This window comes from Camellia sinensis, chromosome 8, assembly GCF_055761805.1.
Source record: "Camellia sinensis isolate YWXY chromosome 8, ASM5576180v1, whole genome shotgun sequence".
Lineage (NCBI taxonomy): Eukaryota > Viridiplantae > Streptophyta > Magnoliopsida > Ericales > Theaceae > Camellia > Camellia sinensis.
This window is the reverse complement of record NC_138968.1, coordinates 136,256,474-136,281,779: the sequence shown is the minus strand read 5'-3', so window position 1 is coordinate 136,281,779 and position 25,306 is coordinate 136,256,474. Positions and strand designations below refer to the sequence as shown.

The 25,306-nt window shown below is 38.7% G+C and overlaps 1 protein-coding gene across 4 annotated transcripts in view; it reads left to right on the top strand.

The window, feature by feature from the left end:
- LOC114295677 (uncharacterized) overlaps nucleotides 1-24,330 on the top strand; it is a 38,609-nt gene extending 14,279 nt beyond the window's left edge. For all 4 annotated transcript variants that reach the window (XM_082883550.1, XM_082883549.1, XM_082883551.1 and 1 more), the window contains 9 exons: nucleotides 11,275-11,345; nucleotides 12,077-12,144; nucleotides 12,286-12,544; nucleotides 12,775-12,903; nucleotides 13,006-13,112; nucleotides 13,250-13,303; nucleotides 14,450-14,606; nucleotides 22,807-22,955; nucleotides 23,867-24,330. In XM_082883550.1, coding sequence (XP_082739676.1) covers nucleotides 11,275-11,345; nucleotides 12,077-12,144; nucleotides 12,286-12,544; nucleotides 12,775-12,903; nucleotides 13,006-13,112; nucleotides 13,250-13,303; nucleotides 14,450-14,606; nucleotides 22,807-22,826 — 865 coding nt within the window. In that variant the 3' untranslated portion in view covers nucleotides 22,827-22,955; nucleotides 23,867-24,330. The remainder of the gene's footprint in view (nucleotides 1-11,274; nucleotides 11,346-12,076; nucleotides 12,145-12,285; nucleotides 12,545-12,774; nucleotides 12,904-13,005; nucleotides 13,113-13,249; nucleotides 13,304-14,449; nucleotides 14,607-22,806; nucleotides 22,956-23,866) is intronic.
- Nucleotides 24,331-25,306: the final 976 nt, after the last annotated feature.

Here is a 25,306-nt window from a genome sequence, read left to right as displayed (position 1 = left end):
TCTAATTGCTGAAAAGATGAGTCAGGAAAAAGACAGGAAAGGAAAAGGAAAAGAAGAATAATTCTTTGTCCTCCACTACAGCACGAATCATGCAGCGTCGGCAGAAAACGACAAATACAAGACATTTACTTTCGGCCAAAAGAAGATGCTTTGTTGGCTAGAGTCACAACTGTCCAAGCAGCCGTCCCATACAGGACAAAAGAGATAAGGTGCTGGGTCACCCACGATCAGTAGAGGATAAGGATGATTGACTCCAACCATCTAGGACACGCCACCTGTCCTCGTCCTTATCTCCTTTTATCTTTTATTTTTCTATTTAAGGGATGCCTCACCCTTGTTGAAGACAGAGTGTAATTTTTATATTTCAGTCTATAAGTCTATAATATCTCTTCAAGAACCTTGTATTGGTTGGGGGAATGATTCTGTCACCATCCATCGTTATCAACAAATAGGTCCCATTAGAATAAACCTTCTCAATCACATAAGGTCCTTCCCATTTGGGCTCAAGCTTTCCTTTGGTTCTTCGTGAGACTACTATAGGTGTTCTAACCATTAGTACCAAGTCTCCCTTTTTAAAGGAACGAAGCCTCACTCTTTTATTGAATGCATTTGTCATCCTTTGTTGGTAGATTTCCAAGTTCTATTGAGCATACAACCTTCTTTCATCCAGGGTCTCCAGCTCAGCCAACCTCACTCTTGCACTTTCATCTTCTGTTAAGGACTCTTGTATTGCCACTCGTAATGATGGTATTCGAACCTCAAGTGGTAACACTGCTTCTCCTCCAAAAACCAACGAATAAGGGGTTGCTTGAGTAGGAGTTCTGTGAGAAGTTCGATAAGCCCACAAAGCTTCTTGTAACTTTTCGTGCCAAGCTTTTTTGTTCTTATCCACCATCTTCTTAAGAATTTTGCACAATGTCTTGTTGAAAGCTTCTGCCAAACCATTGGCAGGTGCATGATATTTTGATGAATGGTTGTTTTTGATTTTGTACTTGGCAAATAACTTGTTCAAAGCATTACTCCTGAATGGCTGTCCATTATCCATGATGATACTTTCTGGAATCCCGAACCTGTAAATGATATGGGTTCTGATGAACTCAGAGACAACTGTGCTTTTTATATCCTTTAAAGCCACGACCTCTGCCCATTTTGAAAAATAGTCAGTTGCAGCTAGGATGTATCGATATCCTGCTGAAGATGGAGGTACAAAAGGACCAATAATGTCCATACCCCATGCTGCAAATGGCCAAGAACAAGTTGTCAAATGTAAAGGCTCTGGGGGTTGGTGGAGAAAGTTCCCATGGAATTGGCAGACTTGGCATCTTCGAGCATAATCTATGCAATCTGCAATCATAGTCGGCCAATAGTATCCCAACCGTTTTAGCTGCATATGTAATTTAGGACCACTTTGGTGTGCCCCACATACACCTGCATGTATTTCTGCCATTACCTCTTGAATATGCTCCTTGGCTATACACCGCATGAACATTCCATCCAAAGACTTTTTGTATAACGTTCCATCTTTCCACAGGACGAATTTGGTAGCCCTGCGTCTCACTTCAATTCTTTTTACTTTATCTTCAGGTAGCCTACCATGTTGGAGGTAAGCTATGAATGGTTCCCGCCAATCCTCCTCGTTTTCTCCTTTTGTGGTGACGACCAAGATTGGAACCAAGTCAGAAACCTCTTTTAAAGGTTGTAACACCCTTCTTTCACCTACCGTGATAGTAATTGTTTTGCTATCTGGTAGGGTGAGTGATGCAGCCAAACTTGCAAGTGAATCAGCTCGAGCATTTGTTCTTCTCTTCACATGAAAAATATGTGTTTTCTTGAATTGCGAAAGCAATTGATCAGCCCTTTCATGATACAGGATGAGACTTGTTTTCTTAACAATGTATTCTCCACGGAGTTGCTTTACCACCAGTTCCGAATCTCCATACATTGAGAGTTCTTCAATAGGAATTTGTAATGCCAATTCTAATCCAGCAATTACAGCTTCATATTCTGCCTCATTATGGGAGCATCCTTCACTTAAGGCGAAAGAATGGGTGATTATAGCATTGTCTGGAGTCACAAACACAATTCCAATTCCAGCTTTATTGTTTTTAGGATTTTCTTGCTTTTTGCCATCTGGACTCCTTGAAGCTCCATCAAAATACATCTCCCATCCTTTCTGAATTTCTACTTGCATAACCTCTTCATCTGGTAAATCAGTTACTAGAGGTGAGTCATCAGGTATAGGATGTGCTGCCAAAAATTTGCTAGAACCTGCCCCTTTACAGCTCTTTGGGGAACATATTCAATTGCGAATTGTTGGAGAATTACAGCCCACTTTGCAATTTTCCCTGAAAGTATGGGCCGTGAAAGTATATATTTCAAGGGGTCTGCTCTTGATATCAACTTGACTTCGTGTTCCAAGACATAGTGCTTTAGTTTTTGCAAGGCGAACACCAAGGTAAGACATGTCTTTTCGATAGGGGAGTAATTAACCTCTGCCCCAACCAAAGTACGACTCAAGTAATACAAGGCATTTTCTTTCTCATGCTCATTATGTTGTGCCAACAATGCCCCTAACGAACCATCCAAGGCTGTTATGTACAACAAAAGTGGTTTTCCTTTTATTGGGCTCATAAGCACTGGAGGCTTCAAAAGATACTCCTTAATACTATTAAAAGCATTTTGGCATTGCTGATCCCATTCAAATGGAACACCCTTTTTCATCAATCTTGAGAACGGCAAACATCGACCATCCAAGTTAGAAATAAATCTTCTGATATAGGCCAATCTCCCTTGTAGCCCCTTCAATTCCCTTAAATTTCGTGGAGGAGGCATTTCGGCAATAGCTTTAATCTTGGTAGGGTCAATTTCAATCCCTTTGTTTCGAACCACAAACCCAAGAAATTTTCCTGATGAAACTCCAAATGCACATTTTAGTGGGTTCATCTTGAGTTTGTACCTCCTCAAATGTTCGAAGATTTTTCTCAAATGTTCGAAGATTTTTCTCAAATCTTCCATATGGTTTTCCTTTTCCTTTGTCTTGACGACAAGATCATCAACATAGCATTCGATGGTGTCATGGAGCATATCACCAAAAATTACAGTCATCGCCCTTTGATACGTGGCCCCAGCATTTTTCAGGCCAAAAGGCATTACCTTATAGCAGTCATTTCATCATCTTTAGGTGCCATTCGGATTTGATTGTATCCTGAGTATCCATCCATAAAAGACAAGGTTTCATGCCCAGTAGTTGCATCTACAAGAAGTTCAGTGATGGGCAAAGGAAAGTCATCTTTAGGACAAGCCTCATTGAGATCACGGAAATCAATGAAAACCCTGATTTGACCATTCTTTTTCTTGACTGGCACTATGTTTGCTAGCCAGGTTGGATAGTTGACTTCTTTGATGAATCCTGCATTGATAAGCTTGTCGACTTCGGCTTCAATTTGGGCTGTAAGCTCTGGTCGAGTTCGCCTCTGAGGCTGTTTAACTGGCCGTTTCTCAGGGTGAATTGCAAGCTTATGGACTGCAATCTTTGGATTAAGACCAGCCATCTCACTGTAGTTCCATGCAAATATGTCACGATACTCCCTTAAAAAGGAAATATATTGCCGAGCTTCTTCTTCCTTTAAATTTGCACTAATGAAGGTTGGTTTGTTTTCTCCTTCATCACCCAGATTTATTTCACGAAGGTCATCCACGGTGGCTTGGCCTCCTGCTTCATATTCTGTTGGTGCAGGTTGAGCTTCATCTTGGTCAACATCTTCCAACACATCTTGAGTGATAGTCATGTTTACTGGAAATTTTTCCTCATTCCCCTGATAGCCTAACCCTTCTGTCCTGGCGGTGATAATACCGCCTTGCTGGATAGCCTGCCTCTGTGAAGGTGTTAATGCAAAGTCAAAGGGTGTCATTGTTCCTGGTATTTTTTCAGGATCTAAACCAACTTTTACCAACATCTGTGTGATTTCTGCACTGAAGGTAGGCTTCTCAAAACTCGAGATGTTTTCTTCTAGCACTTGTTCAACTTTCACTTTCTGTTCAACATCTCCAAGTGAGTGGAATATGATGGGTTTCGACCCTTTTCCTTTAGAAGGGACCACAATCTTATTATATTTCTCCACATAGGTGCATTCTGTCCTCCTTAATGGCAATGTGAACTCACCCTTGAGATCCAAAATTGGATTTATTGGGGCTAGAGCCTTTGCCCCCAGTTTCCTTTCGGACTTTGGCACATATCGAAAAGTTCTTTTTGTTGAAACTGGAGTAGACTCTAGAGCGTCTTTGACATTCGGAGTATCTTCAGACTTTTTCACATCTTTTCCCTTTCTTTGTGAAGTCTTTGTATAGAAGCGAGCATCAGCATTGTAGGCCTCTACTTCTCCAAATGGATCATTGTCAGCCACAATTATCCCCTCTTTTTTGGGTGAAGGCAACGGGTACTTAATACATTGGTGATAAGTTGATGGCACTGCATGATGATTATGCATCCATAGTCTCCCAAGCAAAGCATTGTAAGAGGTGTCTACATCAATAACCAAGAACTCAGTGCTTTCTTCAATATCCCCAAACTTGGTTTGTAATTCAATTTTCCCCATTGGGCGTTGCTCATTCTGATTAAATCCTTGAATGACCAAACGACTTGGGCGAAGTTGTGAAATTCGAACCCCTAATAAATTTAAGGCCCTTCGAGGCAAAAGGTTCACCGCAGATCCTCCATCAACGAGAATTCGAGAAATTTTCACATCATGGATAAGCCTAGTGATAAACAAAGGCCGATTATGGTCTGTCATTTCAGCACACATGTCTTTGTCACCAAAGGTTACCATAGTCATGCATGTAGTTGCCTTCTCTTGATTTCTACCCTCAATTTCTTTGTGGAAATCGTCTGGCTTGGACAGGGCATATATTAAAGACTTTCGAAGCTCTGGAGACATTTTTAGTGCATCATATACGCTCAACAATGCTGGAATTTTCTTTAGATGAGCTAGTACATCATATTTCACTTGCTCTTCCTCCAGCAAAACTTGTGGAACTTCCGACGTTTGAGGCTCCTGAGGATTTCGTAATTTCCTCCGGTAGGTCAAATAAGTCTGGCATACTTCAGCAACCGCCTTTTCGTTGACCTCAACTTCTTTTATTCCCTCACTTATTTGGACCATGTTAACTGGTCCAGCTGCAGGGTGATCATCATCATCAGTCACTTCTCCATCTTCTTGGAGCTGCATTCTTCTCCCATTTCTTAGGTACCGGGAGTCACGCCTATAAAAGCATTGAGATTCTTCAAAACCATTCTTCATGGCCTCCCAACTAGGCACAACGACTCCATCGAGGGAGCAATACCAGTCAAAGGTGATCCCCTCTAAGGAAAGGGGGAATTGCGTTAAGGCAAAGTGCTTCATTTTGAGCTGTTTCCCCACACTGTTTCAAAAAAGGCCTAATATGTTTTTGAGGATCTCCATACCCCTCATATAGGACAAAATTTGGAAGTTCGTATCCTTCAGGAAATGGTGTTTGCTCTACCCATAAAGGGAACAAATCCCTTGGGCGATAAGTGCCCATCTCTCGAAGGTCAAGGGCAGTTTCAATCTTCTCCTCAATTGTACCTTCTATGAAATCATATGTTTGAGAAGATGTACCTTCGTCATCCAAATGTTCTGACATCTCAACTTCTATTAGCCATGGTTTATAAAATGTCCTATAGAATCGATCAGCCATGGTGTCCCAATCTGGGATTGAATTAGGTGGCAGGCTGAAGTACCAATCCGCTGCCCATCCTTCCAAAGAAAGAACGAACTGCCGTAGAAGTAACGCCTGGCTTTTTACTGTGTTTCCACATTGTGCAAGGAAACGAACCAAATGGCGCCTTGGACAACCTATCCCATTATATAAAGGAAAACGAGGTACTTCATATCCTCGTGGGAACTGAACCCATTCAACCCAATTAAGGAAAGGGTGTCCAGAAATTTGATTTCTTTCAATACTCAAATTTTGATGGGCTTCAAAACCCTCATCTTTCAAAGAGATTGTTACTTTTGCATGATGTTCCATTTCCCTTCTAGCTTCAATTTTTGCTTTCTCATCATCACCTGGATTGCGAATGATATGTATTTCTCGCTCTTCAAAATTTACATCCACAGTGATGACATTACAAGGAAAGTCAAAGTGGTCACTTGATACACTTTTTCCATCGTATGTCCTAGCTGGGGATGTGTATGGTGAACCATCAGGGGAAAAGTCAAATTCCCAATCTTTATTAGGATCCTCAACTTGAGATGACTTTGCTTGTTTACTTGAATGCTTCCATACTTCATCATCCGACTTACACCTGCCATTCACCTCATCATCCTTGAAGTGTAGTCGTTTTTTCGCCTTTTTCACAAGCTCAGAGTCGGACCTACACCCAGTGTCTCTTTGTTCTGTTCCCCTTACATATTCTGGAGTGCTTTGATAGTACATTGGTGGTACTGGCGAATACTCTGGAGAAAAGGCTTCTGGTGTATACTCTGGAGAAGCTGGTGTGTATTGTGGAGAAGTTGGTGTATACTCTGGTGAGTCAGGTATGTAGATAGGAGATGTAATGCAATCTCCTTCCCTAACTTTTGAACCAACTTCACCCTCATCTTCCTCGTCATCACTCGAAACAATGATGGTTAGGTAAGGGGCCAAAGTAAACTTTTCCTCCCTTCTTTTATCAAAGTATGTCTGCAACTCCACAGATTGAAATTTTGAAGGTAGAAATTCCTCCAATGTGACTGGGACAAGGGGACCTTGCTCTAACTGCTCATCAGGGACCAATTTCTCCCCTTTTTCCTTCTTTGGTTTCTTCTTTCCTTGTCTCTTACTTACTTCGGCTTTTTTTCTGTTTCCTGGAAACTTTTGGTTTTTGTTTTTGGAAACTTTTGGCCCTTGTATTGTTGAATCAACCACACTTTTAGCTTTCACTGTGGCATTTTGTTTTTTCTTTATGCTTTTTGACTGATAAACAACCCATTCACCTTCATTATCATTGTCGATAGTGATTGGGTTAGCAGATGCTTTCTCTTGAGGAGGGAGTTCGATAATTTTAGAGTCCAAAAGTTCTTGAATTTTATCTTTCAGAACAAAGCACTCTTTTATCGGATGGCTAATCAAACGATGGTAGGGGCAATACTTTGGATCATTGGTCTTTCCTACCTCATGTGGTCTTTTCACCTCAGGGAGAGCAATCAACTTTTGCTCCAACAGATCTTCAAATAAGTCTTCGACCAGATCATCCATGAAAGAATACTTCTTCTCCAACCTCTCTTTCATAGTCACCTTTTTAAATTCCTTAGGCTTTTTAGCCCCTACTACAACGGGACCCTTCTTTCTGGTTTCGATTGTAGCTGCAGTCGAGGACTCAACCCTTTCAACGGCCCTAGGCCTCCTTCGTTTAGCTAGATGCAGCTCCATATCATGAGCTTTAGTGCATAGATCATTGAATCCTTCAAAAGTTTGAGCCATAAGAGCTGTAGAGAGCTCATGTTGGAAGTTGTTAAGGCACATTCGAATTAACTCTAATTGTGTAAACTTTTGAGGACAAGCAAATGTCAAAGCGCGCCATCTTGCAATGAAATTTGTAACAGACTCATTGTCACGTTGCTTGGTCTCAATCAGTTCTGGTACTCCAACTCGCCTTTGTGTGTTGCAGAACTGTTTAAGGAACTCCTTCACCATGGAATCCCAATTTAGGATTGATCCCTCAGGAAGGTTAGCATACCAAGTAAACGCAGAACTTTCAAGTGATTGAACAAATAGCTGCAGACACTGGGCCTCATTCTGGGCTATTGGCCCGCACCTTGAAAGAAAATGAGCCACATGTTGTCTTGGATCTCCTGTTCCATCAAACATTTTGAAATCTGGTTGGGAAAAACTAGAAGGGAATGGAACAGCATCTACCCATGCTGGGTAAGGTTTTGTAATTATTCGAAAGTTCTCATCATCTTTTTCTTTGACTTTCTTTACTTGTCTCCTCACCATATCATCAATCATGGCCATGAGCAATGGATTCATACCACCACTGGTTAGATCGGAGTAACAAGGACCATTGCCCCCTGGGACTAGTGTGCTTTGTATGCCTACGGATGTCCCCACAACAGGTTGTGTCATTTGTTTGGGTGCACTTCCTGGTCCTGTCATTTGGGCCTGTAACTGTTGCATTTGCTCCAACATAGCAGCCATTTCCTGTTCTCTTCTCTCAAGTTGTTCTTGTAGGGCCACCACTTTTTCCTTGAGACCTTGGTCTTGTTGGACCTGTGAATTTTCACCTTCTTTCTCAACCTCAGTCATCATAACTGCGACTTCGTTGATATCTTTCAATTCATTGTTTCCAATATTCGTTGAAACAAATGAGATAGAATCATCTTGTTCGTATAAAGGATTATCAACCCCCACAACATTACTCATATTTGAAGCATCTGACTGCGATGCTTTGTTTTGAGCCTGACGGGTTATGGACCTTGTTACAGGCCCTTTTCTTATTCCCTCCATAGATAGTTCAACCAAAGTATAAATATTTCCCAAGGGTTGCTTACCCTCCTCCACCTTAGATTTTCCAACAAAGACAGGACTTTCAATTTGTTTTTGGGGTTCATCTTTCGAGAGAGCCCTTTCAATAGCTCATATAACATTTGTTGCCACTGTTCTTAGTTCCAGTTTCTTTAAGGCCTTATTTCTTCTTCGCCTTTGTCTTTTCGAAACTGGACCGGATGACATATCAAGTCGAGCCCCTAAGGGCATAGAAGGAACCGTTTGTGCCTTTGTAAATTCCTCATGAATTTTCAAAACAGTCCCTACATTTTTAGAGCGGGTCAATTGATGTTGATTCAAATCCCGTTGGGCCAACAGGTGTTCCTTATTCGAACCTTGTCGGGCCAACGGGTGTTCCTTATTCTGTCGGGCCAACGGGTGTTTCTCATTCGAACCCTGTCGAGCCAACGAGTGTTCCTTATTCTGTTGGGCCAACGGGTGTTCCTTATTTAAACCCTGTCGAGCCAACGGGTGTTCCTTATTCAAACCTTGTCGAGCCAACGAGTGTTCCTTTGGCTCTTGAGAGTTGACTAAGATTTGGTTTGACCGATTTTGTGCTCTGAACAGAACTATCGGTTCGTAGGCAGCAACTGTTTTTTCAACAACAGGGGTCTTTTTTCCATCAACAGGAGTTTGGGTCATTACCCTCCTCCCAATGGCCCTAATGATGGCCATGTTTTCAACAGAAACTTTCTTCTGGGCAGACTACACCATTTTAATAGAGTCTTCTACCTTTGTGAGTAGTTGGGCCACAACATTTTTTGTTGCCCCCGTTGAAGTTGCAACAAAAGTCGTAGTTGCAAACTGATTAGCCTCCTTTGCCTGAATTAGAAAGTTCTTCGTTCGGGCTGTGGCCCTCACAATTGCGTACTGCTTTGACGCTTTCACATAATCTTCAGTAATCTTTCTCAAACTTTCAGCTTTCTGGAGAAGTGTGACTTTCTTCGTCACACTAGTTACCTTCGGGACAGCCAAGAGCTTTCGCTCCGGAGCCCCTTGGGTGGCAGGGGAAAGAAGTGCATCTTTCCTGGATTTCGTTGGCTCTACCTTTGGGACAGCCAAGAGCATTCGCTCCGGAGCCCTTTGGGTGATGGGTGTTATCTCCAACCTTGGTGATTTCAGAACCACTGGAGTGTAGGTTTGTCTCCTAACAGTTGCTTCAGCATTCCTATAACAAAAGAATACGTCAGTAAGTTTCAACTATATATATATATATTTTTTTTGTTCTTCAAAAGATGGGAGGAGAAATAAGGTCCCACTGGGCGTGCCAGAATTTGTTGACACAAATTTTAAAACATGAAGTGTTTTAACACATTTCAAAATTTTATGTTACAAATGTCCACTGTTTAGTTTTTTGACTAAACAGTGTTGATTATTTGAATAGCAGGTTCTTATTTCCGATCTGTATTTCAGATCGTTAATTACACATTTTATACAAATGAAACCTCCGATTAATGAAGAACAAAATAAACAACAAAAGACAATTTAAAAAAAAAGAAATATTTTATTGAAATTATTATGGGTTTTGAACCTTCGAATACAAAAATACAATTCTTGGGTTTGGAACCCTTTACCTATTCATCGCCATTAGTGTAGGCTTTTCAGTTCTCTAGGCTTCTCTTCTTTTTTTTTGTAACGACTTCTTTAGCTCTCAATTTCTTTCTCTCTCTCTCTGATCTTTCCCTTCTGATTTTTTGATCCCCCGTCTTGTGTGATGGTCCTCATATTTATGGAGGGCCATCAGGTGATAGGAATGCTTCATCTTCAATTTGAATTTCAAATTGAATGATAGCGCCATTTGAATTTTGAATAATAGCGCTATCTGATTAATCGTATATCTTAATAACCAGATTGATGGTTTCATCCTGTGTGGTGTCCTTGCTGTAGGCTCTACAGGTGTCATCTTTCGTAGGCTCCACGTGTCATTTGAGCATCTTGAATAACGTTGTTGAGAAACAACGTCGTTTTACTTATGTACTTCAACGGATCATATTGATCTTTTTTAGGAAGTGATTACCTACAGCCTTCTTATTATAGGCTCTATACGTGTCATAAATTTAGTTAAAATTTATGTGCCAACAAGGTGACGCATCTGTGTTGTGTCCGTGTCGGACACCAACACTCTTTGGACACTTTCCCGACACGTGTCTGACACTCTTCAAAACGTATTCTATTTTTTAAAGATTTGGACACTCTCTGGACACTTAGAGGACACACATGTCTATTGCTTAAACACACGATTAGACACAAGTGAAACCAATTATAAGTTTAAACAAAATAACTTAAGATATAATAATAAAACAAAAACTATATAAATTTATAGGAAATTGTGTCATACTGTATTTTTTTATTATCTTTGAATGATATATTAATATATATAACATGTAACAAATATATAAAATTATATATTTTATGCATGTCCTCCACATGTCGTGTTCTGCATTTTTTGAAAATTAGCATGTCAGCGTGTCTGTGTCATGTTGCATGTCCGTGTCTGTGTTCATGCTTCTTGGGGTGGGATGAGTCTAACTCGGTTCTCCCACAGGAAGATTAATTCTTTTCCTCTCCTATTCTCTAAAATTCCCTTTAACATTGAACATGGATCAATGGTAAGGTGTATGACACATGTTTGGAGACTAGCTTTCTCTTTTTTTCATATGCTATTTTTTTTTTTGGTTTCATGAACTTTGTTTTCAATATAAGTTTTATGAAGTTCAATTTCTGTAGGAATCCCGAATTCCATTGCAAATATGGGTCACTCAGAAAACCAATGGTTCCAGTTGAAGGTTGGAGCGACGATGAGTTTTTCCTTTGGTTCTGCTTTTTCGTCAACTGTAAAATTGTTTAACTTCCATCTTGAAACTTGCTTTTTATTTTGGATTGGAACTAACATTGTTGACGCATGGTTTTGAAAATTTATTATCTTAGAACTGTTACGAAACCATTGACAGCAATGAAAATATGAGTGCGCAGATTCCTTAGTTTTGCTGAGTCTTTCCTAATCATGGGAAATCATGTAAGGCTATCCTTAGTTGCTTGAATTTAAATTAACTGATGTGCTAGGTTCTCCAGCTCACATACTAGTGTTGCTCAAGGTACATGACAGGTACCCTCTTTCCACACCAATTATCCTCTTTGAAATTTGCAACAATTCATGAAGGGTTGATGCCAGGCCAAAGCTGAAAGCAAAATAATGTAAAACCTTGATGGATTACAATGTAATTGTTGAAGCAGACTCCAGAAAGTAGGAATTAGAGCTTGGCGGCCTTAGTTCAATATTATTTAGCTTTGTAAACTTGAAAAAACTCTGAACTAGCAGGTTTATAGCTGGAATCTAGGGCACTATAAATGACTTATACTGAGTATCTGTTTACATTTACATTATGAGATTGTACTGTGAAGTTGTGAACTTGCCCCTGTGGAAGTACTCATGTTGAACTTTTATGTGGTTTAAGTTTGCTTGTAACTCATGGATATAATCTTTTTCTATGCACATTAAATGAGCGTAACTTGTAAGCTATATTTCCAGGAATTGTTCCTGCTTCAACTGTCCTTTTGGATGTCTACTGGAAAGAGATGGATGGAGACACTGATTGGGTAAGCTGCTAAGAATACATGTCCATTTCAATATATGAACGCCCTGTCTAATAGTATATTTCACTAACCAAATTGTCTGTACTAATTTGAAAAGTGGATGCATGAACTTGTATGTGATAAAGTTGTGCTACCTCCTTACAGGCTAGAGCTAATGAATCATACGATGGAGTTGAGGAAGGCTATGATAGCTCAAGAGATGAAATCTCATCTGTGTCTTCCTACAACCCTGCCAAGGAAAATATACACAGAGCCTCCGGAAGTTCGTTATCCTTGCAGTCATCTGTTGGAAGATCTTCAAATCAAGATGCTTCTTATCTCAAAGAACACACTAGCATATATCCATACGTACCACTTTCCCAGCTGTCTCTGGCTGCTGAGGTCTTATATGATTCTGGTGGGGGTAAGCTATTCTTGGAGCATAGAAAATTCCTTTGTTGTAGCGAATTTATTTTACTTTTTCCACTTTAGAAATAGTAATTGTGATTGCCTTTTCCCCTTGTATTAGGTTGGTAGGATACTTTTCATTGTAGTTTCTTCACATGTCCCATAGCATGATCAAAACCTTGTAAGTTTATCTGTTTTGAATAATGAAGCTACTCTTGTTAGTGATGGAAATCTTTGTGTGAACAGATGTTTCGTCATCCTGGAAGTTTTCAGCCATGGTCTCTCCAAGTCATCAGCTAAAACATTCAAAATTGCTTTCAACGGAGGATGATTTGAGGGTACCAACTGCCCCTGTAACTGTCAAACCAGTAGCATGTAAATTGTTGTTCTATATATTCTTTTTAGGTCCGATTTGTTATGAACTCTTGTTAATATATTAGTCCTTGAAAACTAATTTGCTGCTAAGATTTCCTGCAGCAGAAAGCTTTGTTCGAGGAAGATCTTACAATATCAGATTGGATGATGAGGTTCTGCTTAGATTTTCACCAAAAAACTGTGACTCATCTTATTACTTCAGTGAGATGGTAATTACTAATTACGCTCTGTACCAATCGAAATTATAAATAAAATAAAAAAAGATACAGTAAAAACACTCCGTCTGTTTTGTGCCTGTCATTTATTTCTTCAATGTAAGTTTCTTCTTTATTACTTTTTGTAACAGATAGGTGGCACTCTCACTTTCTTTCATGAAGAAGGGTTTAGGAGATGCCTTGAGGTAATTGCATGTATTAGATGATGAAGAAATCATTAACAATTATTAATGCATTGTTTATTGTTATTGATGTCTCATTGATTATACTAGAATTAGTGGTGTTTTTCAGCTTTCAATAACCCTCGAAATGTCTGAGACTATAAGTTGTCGTTTTGTCCACCCTTCTCGGAGACATTCCCCAACCATTAATATGGTGTACACTTTTTGACTCAAATCTGTGATGGTTACTGTTATTATGAAATGATTTCATTTCATACATTATCTGGTTATGCATAATATAATTTAATTCTGATTTTAATCAAAACTTTGTTATTGAAAATTATGGTGGGGAGCCAACTTCTTTCTGAAAGCAACAATTAGCCCTCATATTAAGCATATTATGATGACAGACCATTGTGCATAGGAGGTAAAAAATCAAGTATTTATGAGCGGGGACTATGACGCATTAGGATGCTACCTGTGCAATGTCACTGTTTAATTATAACTATTTCATGACCTGTTGGGAAACCAAACCCACTCCACGCTGTTTAGATTCATGTTCCCCTGCCTTAGGCCTCTCATGAGTTTGAGTCAAATCTGGAAAATAGTGTCATCTATGGGAAATTAAAAGGGGAAAAAAAGGTCCAGGAAGCAATGTCTTTGTCCCAGTGAAGGGTCACAAAAAGTTGACTGGGTCCAAACCTGCTCCATTGTAATCCCTAGCTTTGAGTGGTTCTCAAGGTGCTGACAGAAGGATGTTTTACGTCATGGGGGGATCATAGGCATTGTCAATTTCTTATTTTTATGTTTGGGAAAATCAGGAGACACAAGATCAATCAGATTTTTCCAAAAGATAATGAATCTAACAACTCAAACCAACACGTAGTCGGCCAATTTACCCTTTTCTTGCCAGTATTTTAATCAGAATCATGTCCTTCATCAATTTCTAGAAGTAAATTGGGAATGTAGGTTTGGAATTTAAATAGTTGTGAAATACTTGACAGATGTATTCTTGTGAGCTTCCATGGTAGTATAATTATGCCAAAACTACTGTGATATTTCTGAACAGCAACAGATACATTGCTGCCATTCTTTTGTATGTCTTGCTAGTTTCTTTTGTGTTATCCATATAGTAAATAATGTGTAGTGCCATGTTTGAGGATTATGTAGGTTCATAGCGACCACCATGAGGTTGTTGCAGATTTGGTGCAGTCGAGTTTTCTCTTTTCCAATTCCCATGGATGGGTCTATGTCATTTTCCACTCCCCATATCTCTGTCCAGTGGGAAGAGAATTCTCTACCACTCCAAAGAATTGGATTGGACTAGGTAAGGCAATTTAATAAGATCACTTTAGGATTAATTTGTTGCAAAGATTCATATGTTTTGGATTATAATTGCATGTTGATGGCATTTGTATTAGGGGAATTATCCTTTAACTGTTAGTTGGTATCGTTACTCCTATAAAATATATATATATATATATCAGATGTTGAGCTCCTAGTTTTTCATCTTTTTACTTCTCTTTTATTTTGCCCGATTGTTGTTGGTTCAGTTTCTTAGTAATTGTTTTTACTCTGAAGAATATTAACACACCCCTGGCCAGAAGTTTATGAACTAAGATGTTTGGGTTGGATGGTGCAAACAAGTTACACCGAACAACTGTAAATAAATGTGTATTGAAGACCAATTTGGTCCTACATTGCCAATATTTGACTGATTCACATACAATGTATTTTATGGTATAAAACTTGTGTTATGATTCAGCATACAGGTCATTATTCTCCCCCTTTCCTCTTTCTCTGCCTTCTAAGACACCATTGATAGTCAAAAAACTATGAACCTGCAATTATTTAGAATCTACAGATATGGGTTAAGCCCGGAAGACACCATTGATAGTCAAAAAACTATGAACCTGCTCTTAAGTGAAAAACCTCTGCTTATGAGATTTATAACTATGTGTGCATGATCATACAAATGGGCATAAATATCTCTAAGATGTCTCTTGCCTTGTGTGAGGTTTGAGAAATGTCAAATCTCTCATTTGTCTTCTTTTTTTGAACCTATGTTACCTAAAACGTGAATCGTTCTGGTACATGGAATGGGGATGGGAACGTGGTACGCCACATGCTTTAAAATGTGGTATGATAGGAGTAGACTTACATATATTACACTTAAGAATTTAAGACACTTCTAGAGTAATTTTTTTTTAACTATTAGGTGTCTAATAATTGTTTTTTTATTTTTTTATTTTCATGTAGCAAATCACTTCTATGGAAATTATGACCCATTTTTTTATATTTTTGTCTTGTCAAAACTTAACTCACCATAGATTTTAGTTCATATATTTGATTTTTTTCTCCTAAGGTAACATTTAAAGAAATATATTTAAAAAAAAACTTTTGAGATCGATTCGGATCATTAAATTTACCATTTTGGAACGAAAGTATACCATGTTTCAAAACATCCATACCAATACGTAATTCACTAAGGTATTAGTGTTTTCTGGTAATTGGACAAAATTATTTGTTTTGTTCATTTATATGAATGCGACTATTAAGAGATAAAGGAGTACAAAGAAATGAAAAGACATCCTTCCGAATGCCTCAAGGAAAGTTTAGGGGGAAGAAAAAAAAAAAAAAAAACTATACAGGACATTAAAGCTTCTTCTATCTAAACCAACTAGGGCTAGCCCAGTTAGCCAAAAAACCCTTGCACCTTACTAGGAGGTTGAGGGTTTGAGTTTTATCATAGGCACGACTTCCCCCTCCCCCGGCCACGGCCTCTGATGTACCAAAAAAATGGTTCTACCTAGGGTCTATGAAGCTTGGGTAACCAGCTTAGGGTATGATAGAAGATCACCCCTTATTTATAAATGAAGATTAGGGTTTACAAAGAAAACAATTACAAGATGATCCCTGAGGGTATAACATGATTACAGACCCTACTCACTTTCGGCTAATATAATATGCCAAACACTTTCGGCTAATATAATATGCTAACACTCCCCCTCAAGTTGGTGTGAAGATATCTCTCATGCCCAGCTTGCCTAATATGTCATGAAATGGTTTATTCCCAATTCCCTTGGTGAGAATGTCAGCAAGTTGTTCACCAGACTGGACAAAAGGAGTACAAATGGTACCACTAGTGAGTTTCTCCTTAATGAAGTGGCGATCAATCTCAACATGTTTTGTCCTGTCATGTTGAACGGGATTGTGAGCGATGTTGATGGCGGCCTTATTATCACAGTATAACCGCATGGAGTCCGTCTGATCAATACCTAGATCACTTAACAATAATTTGATCCATAAAAGTTCACACACACCTTGTGCCATAGCTCTAAACTCAGCTTCTGCACTTGACCTGGCAACCACATTCTGTTTCTTACTCCTCCAAGTAACTAGGTTGCCGCCAACAAATGTGCAATACCCTGAAGTTGATCTTCTATCAGTTACTGACCCAGCCCAGTCAGCATCTGTATAGGCCTCTACACGAAGATGATCATACTTTGAAAAATACAGACCCTTACCAGGAGCAGACTTCAAATACCTCAAGATTCTCATGACAGCCTCAAAGTGAATCTGATGAGGAGCATGCATAAACTGACTAACTACACTGACAGTAACAGCAATATCAGGATGGGAGTGAGATAGGTAAATGAGCTTACCCACTAATCGTTGATAGCTCCCCCTATCCACAACTTCTCCTCCTTCATCATCCCCCAATTTCTGATTTGGTTCCAGTGGAGTGGCACATGCCTTGCAGCCAAGCATCCCAGTTTCCTTCAACAGGTCAAGCACATATTTTCTCTGTGAGATAAATATCCCATCTTTAGAGCGAGCAACTTCAATTCCCAGAAAATACTTCAAGCTTCCCAAGTCTTTGATTTCAAACTCGTTGGCTAAATATTTCTTCAACAGAGGTATTTCCCCACTATCATTGCCTGTAAGAACTATGTCATCTACATAAACAATAAGTGCTGTAGTCTTACCACGTGAGGAATGTTTCACAAACAATGTGTGATCTGCCTGACTTTGTTTGAAGCCAAATTTCAACATAGCCTGAGTGAATCTCTCAAACCAAGCCCTTGGAGACTGTTTGAGACCATATAATGACTTCCGAAGTTTGCATACTTTGCCTTCTGTTTGATGATCCTCAAAACCCGGAGGAATATCCATATATACTTCTTCTTCGAGGTCACCATGGAGAAAAGCATTCTTGACATCAAACTGATAAAGCGGCCAATCTGATTAGCTGCTAGAGAGAGAAGTACTCTGACTGAATTCATTTTAGCCACGGGTGCGAAGGTCTCCTGATAATCAATGCCATATGTCTGAGTAAACCCTTTTGCCACAAGTCTTGCCTTGTAACGCTCAATAGACCCATCTGCTTTGTGTTTCACAGTATATACCCATTTACATCCCACAGGTCGTTTGCCCGTAGGTAACTCAGTCAATTCCCAAGTGCCATTCTTCCTAAGTGCTTTCATTTCCTCAATCATGGCTAGTTTCCACTCAGAGGTAGCAAGAGCATCCTGAAAATGGTTAGGAATGCTAACAGAGGAAATATTGGACACAAACGCTCTATATGAGGATGACAAATGAGAGTATGATACAAATTGTGAGATAGGATGTTGAGTACAAGATCTCACACCCTTCCTCTTGGCAATAGGAACATCAAGATCAATGGTCTCACGAGATTCAAAGTTACCTAGACTCTCATCAGAAGCAGGAGATGGCAGTGGAGTAGCAGAAACGGTCCCGTGTATCCAGTTAACTTGTTTTCTGTCTATGTCCCGGACATAAACATTCTCGTCCTTATTCTTGGTGACAGTGGGTTCTATAGTTCCAGTAGAGGGGGGTGCAAGAACAACTGGTTCCACCATAGGAAGCACAGTAGTAGAGGGTGGTGCAAGAGTAACTGGTTCTTCTATAGGAGGCACAGGGCTCACTTCACACCAAGGCTCCCCCGGAAATGAGGACGGTGACACCGGAGAGGACAAGAAATAGGACTGGGATTCAAAGAAAGTGACATCCATGGACACAAACCACTTACAAGAAGAAGGGTGGTAACATTTATACCCCTTTTGAGTAGGAGAGTAACCAAGGAAAACACACTTGAGGGAGCGAGGGTCCAACTTACCACGAGAGGGAGAGTGATTATGGACAAAACAGACACAACCAAATATTTTGGGAGGAATAGAAAACAAGGACTGAGAACCGAGGAGGACGTGAAGCGGAGCCTGTTTGTCCAAGACCTGGGTAGGGAGACGATTAATAAGATGGGCAGCGGTGAGAACAGCGTCGCCCCAATAGAGTCGAGGCACATTCATAAAAAAACACATGCACTGAGCCATGTCAAGAAGATGCCGATTCTTGCGTTCGGCTACCCCATTTTGTTGGGGGGTATTGGTGCAAGAGGTCTGATGGATAATGCCATGAGTAGAGAAATATTGTCCTAACCCAGAAGCTATGTATTCCCCGCCATTATCAGAACGAAATATTTTGATAGTGGCCCCAAACTGAGTACAAATCATCTTATGAAAAGTGCGAAACACAGAGAAAACCTCACTCTTATCTTTCATGAGATACACCCAAGTAGCACGAGAAAAATCATCAATAAATGTAACAAACCAGCGATGACCTTTCACAGACAGAACACGAGAGGGACCCCAAACATCAGAATGTATTAATGAAAAAGGAACTAAGCTTTTATTCAAACTGGGAGCAAAAGAAGCTCTATGTTGTTTTCCAAGTTGACAAGACTCACAAAGAAAGTCAGACACATGATGATTTGCGAAACTAGAAGGAAATAAATGCTTAAGTAAATGAAATGAGGGATGCCCAAGACGCCGATGCCATAGCCATACATCAGCGGAGGTAGTAGAAGACGTGGTGGTAGAATAAGCAAGTTTGTCCGGTTGATCTAGGAAGTAGAGACCATTTTCTGCACTACCACTGCCAATCGTCCTCCCCGTGACAAGGTCCTGAAAAAGACAATGATCAGGAAAAAACGTCACACGACAATTCAAATCCTGGGTAAGACGACTTAAGGATAACAGATTGACAGAAAACTTGGGAACATGGAGAACAGAAGATAGATGTATGGTAGGAGTGACTTGGACTAAACCTGTTCCAGAAATGGAAGAAACAGTTCCATCGGCAATCCTAACTTTGTCCTGACCTGAAGAGGGCTTATAGACAGAGAAAAGATCAGAGGAGCCAGACATATGATCTGAGGCACCAGAATCAATAATCCACGGCAAAGATGGATGACACAGGAAAGCACAAGGAGAAGATGCTAAGTTACCTGAGCGGGCAAAGGACGAGGAAGCGGTACTGAGAGCAGTAGAAGATCGGCGGTCCAACAATTGGCGCAAAGCATCCTCCAGCTCAGTATCAGAAGCTTGGGTAACAGAAGTAGAATTAGAATCAAGGGTATCAACGGCACTAGACTGATGAGCCCGGGAATAGGAACTACGGCCCCTAGATTGACCTGACCGACCTCCTCGAGAACCAGACCGATCACCGCGACCCCCAGATGGAGTCCCATGAAGCTTCCAACACGTCTCACGAGTATGCTGCGGCTTCTTGCAATAATCACAGAATACAGACTCTTTAGCAGCAGACGGATGAGGCAGGCTGAGGCCATCTCGAGGAGTAGACAGTAATGCGGAACGGTCAGTAGAGACAGGGGACATCATAGCAGACCGGCGACTCTCCTCATTTTGTACATAAGAAAATGCCTCCTGAAGTGAAGGAAGAGTATCCATACTCAGAACTCGACCCCTAACTGGATCATACTCTACATTTAGGCCGGCCAAAAATTTAAAGACCCGTTCCCGTGAGATGAACTTCTTGTACCCGACAGAATCAGTAAGGCAAACGGGCTTATAGTCTTCCAGGTGGTCAAGGCGTTTCCAGCCGTTGGTGAGGAAAATGAAGTACTGAAGAACAGTCTGCTCCCCCTGAAGTGAGCTCTCAATAGAGCGGCGCAACTCAAATGCCTGTGAAAAATTCCCTTTGCGGGAATAGGTAGCAGCCACAGCCTCCCAAACGTCCTGGGCAGTCTCCATAGATAAGTAGCCCTCACCAAGTTCTGGAACCATCGAATGGATAAGCCAACTCATAATTAAAGAGTTGGTAATCTCCCATTGGTCATAACCTGAGTCAGTGGTACTAGGTGCCTGTATCCTGCCATCAACATATCCCATCTTCCCTCTGCTCTTCAAAAACATAGTCAAGCTTTGAGACAACGCTAGGTAGTTTTGACCATTAAATAGAGAGGTGGTGATTTTCAGACTAGGGTTGGGGTTCTCAGTCATGGTAGTAGGTAGAATGGGACTTTCACTCTTTGGTGTTTGAGAAGAAGGGGACACACTGGTGGAATCTGTCATGGATACAATGCTACCGAACCCGCAACAAAACTAGTAGCAATCACAAACCTGGAAGGTGGTGATGATATAACAGGCACAATGACCACTATAAAGATATAACAAAATTTAAGAAACCATTTTTTTTTTTTTTTTTTTTTTTTGTTTTTCGGTTTTTTTGTTTTTTTTTTTTTTCCTTTTTTTTTGTTTTTATATATAAATTGATATCAGGATATATACATGGATTTATATATAAATATAAATATATATATATATATATCAGGCTAGTTTTATATATATATTAATATATATATATATATTTATATATACACTAGGTCTGAGATCATACCACAGTGAGGACGACGAGTGACGACGACGATGAGGGGTGAGGAAGACGAGTGACGAACGTCTGGAGGAGCTGGACGAGTGACGAGCAGAGGGGCTGAGGAGCTGAGGAAGACGACGACGAGCTGAGGAGCTGAGGAGATCGACGAGCAGAGGAGAAGAACGAAGACGAAGAACGAAGACGAAGCAGATGGTCCAACCGGTTGATGAAGACGAAGCAGCGTGACAACAGTGACTGAAGATCGACCCAGTAGATGATCCAACTAGGTACGTTTTTGAACCCTAACCCTAGAGGTGAAGCTCTGATACCATGAAGCTTGGGTAACCAGCTTAGGGTATGATAGAAGATCACCCCTTATTTATAAATGAAGATTAGGGTTTACAAAGAAAACAATTACAAGATGATCCCTGAGGGTATAACATGATTACAGACCCTACTCACTTTCGGCTAATATAATATGCCAAACACTTTCGGCTAATATAATATGCTAACAGTCTAATCATGCCCCTTTTGTGGCATTTGGGTTGGTTGCTGAGCTACTACTAACAGATCAGTCTTGCCAATGAAGCTCCTGTGTACTGGGTTGAACTCAGAAGATCAACCTTGTCATCACTACATTCCACTCACAAGTTCTTTATTTTTGCATGGTTCACCTAGTATCAAAAGCTTTCTCAGGGACAAACATGTTTGATCCTGATCCAAATTGTCCTACTCAACTAGTCCAGTTCCCTGAACACTAGTAGCTGGGTAATCCAGTAAGAATTACCAAAATTTCAAAAAGAAAAAAAATGAAGGGTTGCGTTTGGTAGAGTTTTGTAAATATGATTTGGGAGTATAAGTTGTATTTTGAGTTTGTGAGTTGTGGAATTATGATTTGAGTGTAGAAAATTTGTTTGGTTATGATTTTTGAATAGAGTGTTGAATTGAGTGTGGAATTGAGTTTTGAAAGTTTGATTTGACATGTAAAGTAAGAAAATTTGTTTGGTTACGAGTTTTGGAAAGAGTTTTCAAAATTTAATTCAAATTGTTATAACTCATAACAAAACACACTACTTTCACACTATTGAAAATTCTGATCAACACTCATAACTTATGAGTATAACCAAACTTTTTTTAAAATTCAATTAAAAAAAATTATTATTAACGGAAATAACATTAACCAAACTCGAAACTCCATACTACTTTCACAACTCTACACTCAAATCGTAACCAAATACATAACAAAAAAATTAAAATATTTAAAAATATTTTTATAAAATAGAGTTTGAATTTATTTTTATAAAATATTTTAAAATTTAAAAAATTAAAATCGTAATATTTTGAAATTAAAATATTTAAAAATATTCAAAAAATTAAAAAATTAAAAAAATCGTAACATATTTAAATATTAAAATATTTAAAATCTTAACAAAATTAGAATATTTTTAAAATATTTAAATATTTAAAATATTTAAAAAATTAAAATATTTATTTGAATTGAGTTTTGAAAAGAGTTTTGAATTATGTGTTTGGTTATGAGTTTTGAAAAGTAATGATTATGTTTTGAATTGAGTTTTGAGAAATGGGTGTAGAATTATAATTTGAAAGCTCAAAACAAACAACACACTCAAATCAATGGGTGGAACTATAATTTGAGAGTTGTGCCAAACGGAGCCGAAGTGTTTATAAAACTTCAACCATTGTGAGTTTCTTTAAAATTTGAAATGCTATTTTGTGATTGGTATATAGGTAAGCACTCACTGTTTTAGCTGTAGTTGAGTATTCTGTCACTCAATTCTTGTCCTCAACTCCTTTTTGTTCTTTCATGCCAGATTTGAGCATCCTCTTCTGATGGATGGAAGAGACAAGTGCGAGTGGGTGCTTCCAATAACTGTGCATGCACCGCCTCTGGGCACTCCACCAGTACATACACGAAATGAGAAGCCTGTGTTTTTGGGACCTTGTGGGTTCGTAATTGAAGGTAAGGTGAAAGTCTGGCCAAATTTAAGTGATACTATTCTGTCTGTATGTTGTAACTCATAGGATGTAAGGAATACACAAGAAGTTTCTCTCTCTCTCTCTCACACACACAACACAGTGTGGTGAACTCATAACTTTTGCAAAGGGGAATGCCAATATAAAATCATTTAGATTTTGGATGTGCCAAAATAAGAATATTATAGATTTTGGAGACCAAATTGCTACTTTATTTTATAAATACTAAAAACTGTATGGGGTTAAGGAGATTTTTATGAAGTTTGGGAGGGTGGTTCTAAAATTATCTTGATTTTGGAGGGGCCAAAGAAAAATTATATAGATTTTGGCAAAATTATATGTAGGCTGGTGAGATTTTTATTCAGTTTGGAGGTCCTTGCCTGATACAGGTCAAGGATCGTTGCAATTTTGAAATGGGAAAAAAAACATGTGGCTGATAATTTGGCTTAAGTGCTGAGCTAGAATAAATAAGCCACATGGTACATTTGTATCGGTTCAAGCATCATGTATTAGTTACAAAGACAGTTTATGCCCTCACTGATTCTTGTAAATGGCGGGAGACGGAGATTATGGAAGATATAAGAAAAGGGGTAGAGGAGAGTTGTTGTCTAGTATGTCGTCTCTTTTCTGTTAATGAATACCATAGCTGAGATTACAATGCTCTGCTTTTTTTCTTCTCTGTAAAATTGGTCCTTTCTGCAAACTCAATTGATTGAAACAGAAACCACTAGTTGAAATTTGGAAGTTGCTTAAAATCTCAAAACATTACGAATTGCAATCATTTGTCTTGTTTCTTCAATGTGAAAAATTGTGAGCTTTTTTGTTAGAACTGTACCCTGGCAACGTTTGGGAGTGTGGATAAGGATTTATTTATTTATTTTCTGGTTATAATTACAGATTTGTTGATGAAAGCCTAATACAAAGTTGTGAAATTGCATTATTTGAAGATATCCTTTTGGTTGCACGCTACAACCGGAAGTGCAAGCTCCAAAATTGCTGATTTACCATGGATGCATCTCTAATTTCAGCGGGTTAACTTTGTTATTTCCTGTTGAGATTTGTTATTCAAATGCAAATCGGCAAATCACAGTGCTTACAAGAGATGATGACGGAAGAACATAGACACTACAACATCATGTGCTCTGTCCCAGATCCTAATCTTTGTAAAAGATGCTTTCTGTGATTAGTGAGTGTTGTGCCCTACTCTGATTCTACCTTCATTTTGCTGTCCACTGTATATTTCTTTGGCCTCGATGTGTTTTCCTTTACATTCTAGGAACTGTCCGAAAGTGTTTCCATTTTGTATCTGCAAAGGATTTTCTTTGGTACGAAAATGAAGCAATGATTTTTATTTGGAGAAATTGGCAAACGTGTTCGACTTAGATTAGGCGAATCTAAGCCCAATGCACTTTTTGGTTCTAAATTGGATTTTGGCATGTTAAATTATTTTTCATGGTATTCTCCTTTCAAGTCCTGCAATATGATACTGTTTACAATCAGGAGTGTTGCGTTTATGTAATATTATCGCTAGTGATTGATTCCTCTATTGCTAGACAAAAATAAGTTTGTGGAGAGGGTGTAAACATGGAATCAATCACATAAGAAGTAAACACTTTAATAACTAAGCCATCAATAAAATTGTTGATAATCTTATAAGTATATATAGTATATATTCAATATTATCTTAATTATTTTTATTAAATCAATGTGTAAAAAATGTAAAATAAATTTAAAAAAATATAAGGTAATTCTATTTTCACACATTAATTTCTCTCAGTACACACACTTAATGAATACTTTTTTAATACACACATTATAAAAATATAAATTCCCAGTACACATCTTTATATTTTAATATCACTCTCATTTTCAATTTTAAAACCTAAGGCTATGTTTGGTTTAAATTTTTGAATCAACTTTTTGAAATTTTTATGAGAAAAATATAAATTAATTTGACAAAAATAAATACCAATTTTTTTTTTTAATTTTTAAATTTTTTTGCCCCTAAAAAGATGCAATAATGTTAGGGATCATGAAGAAAATATCATGAAGATGATTATGAAAGATTCTCGACCTTTAGATTACCCATACAATAAAACACTACACACTAATCACACACTAATCAAGGGATGAAAAATCTTCATGATGAATTTCATGATATATTTTTCATGATCCCTAGCATTATTGAAAAAGATGAAACCATATTGAAATAAAAAGTTTTTTTGATTTATTTATTTAATTTTGAAAACATATTTTAAAACTATACCAAACAGAGTCTAATATATACATATATATATATATATATATTTTTTTCATGCATCCATTTATCTTTTACTA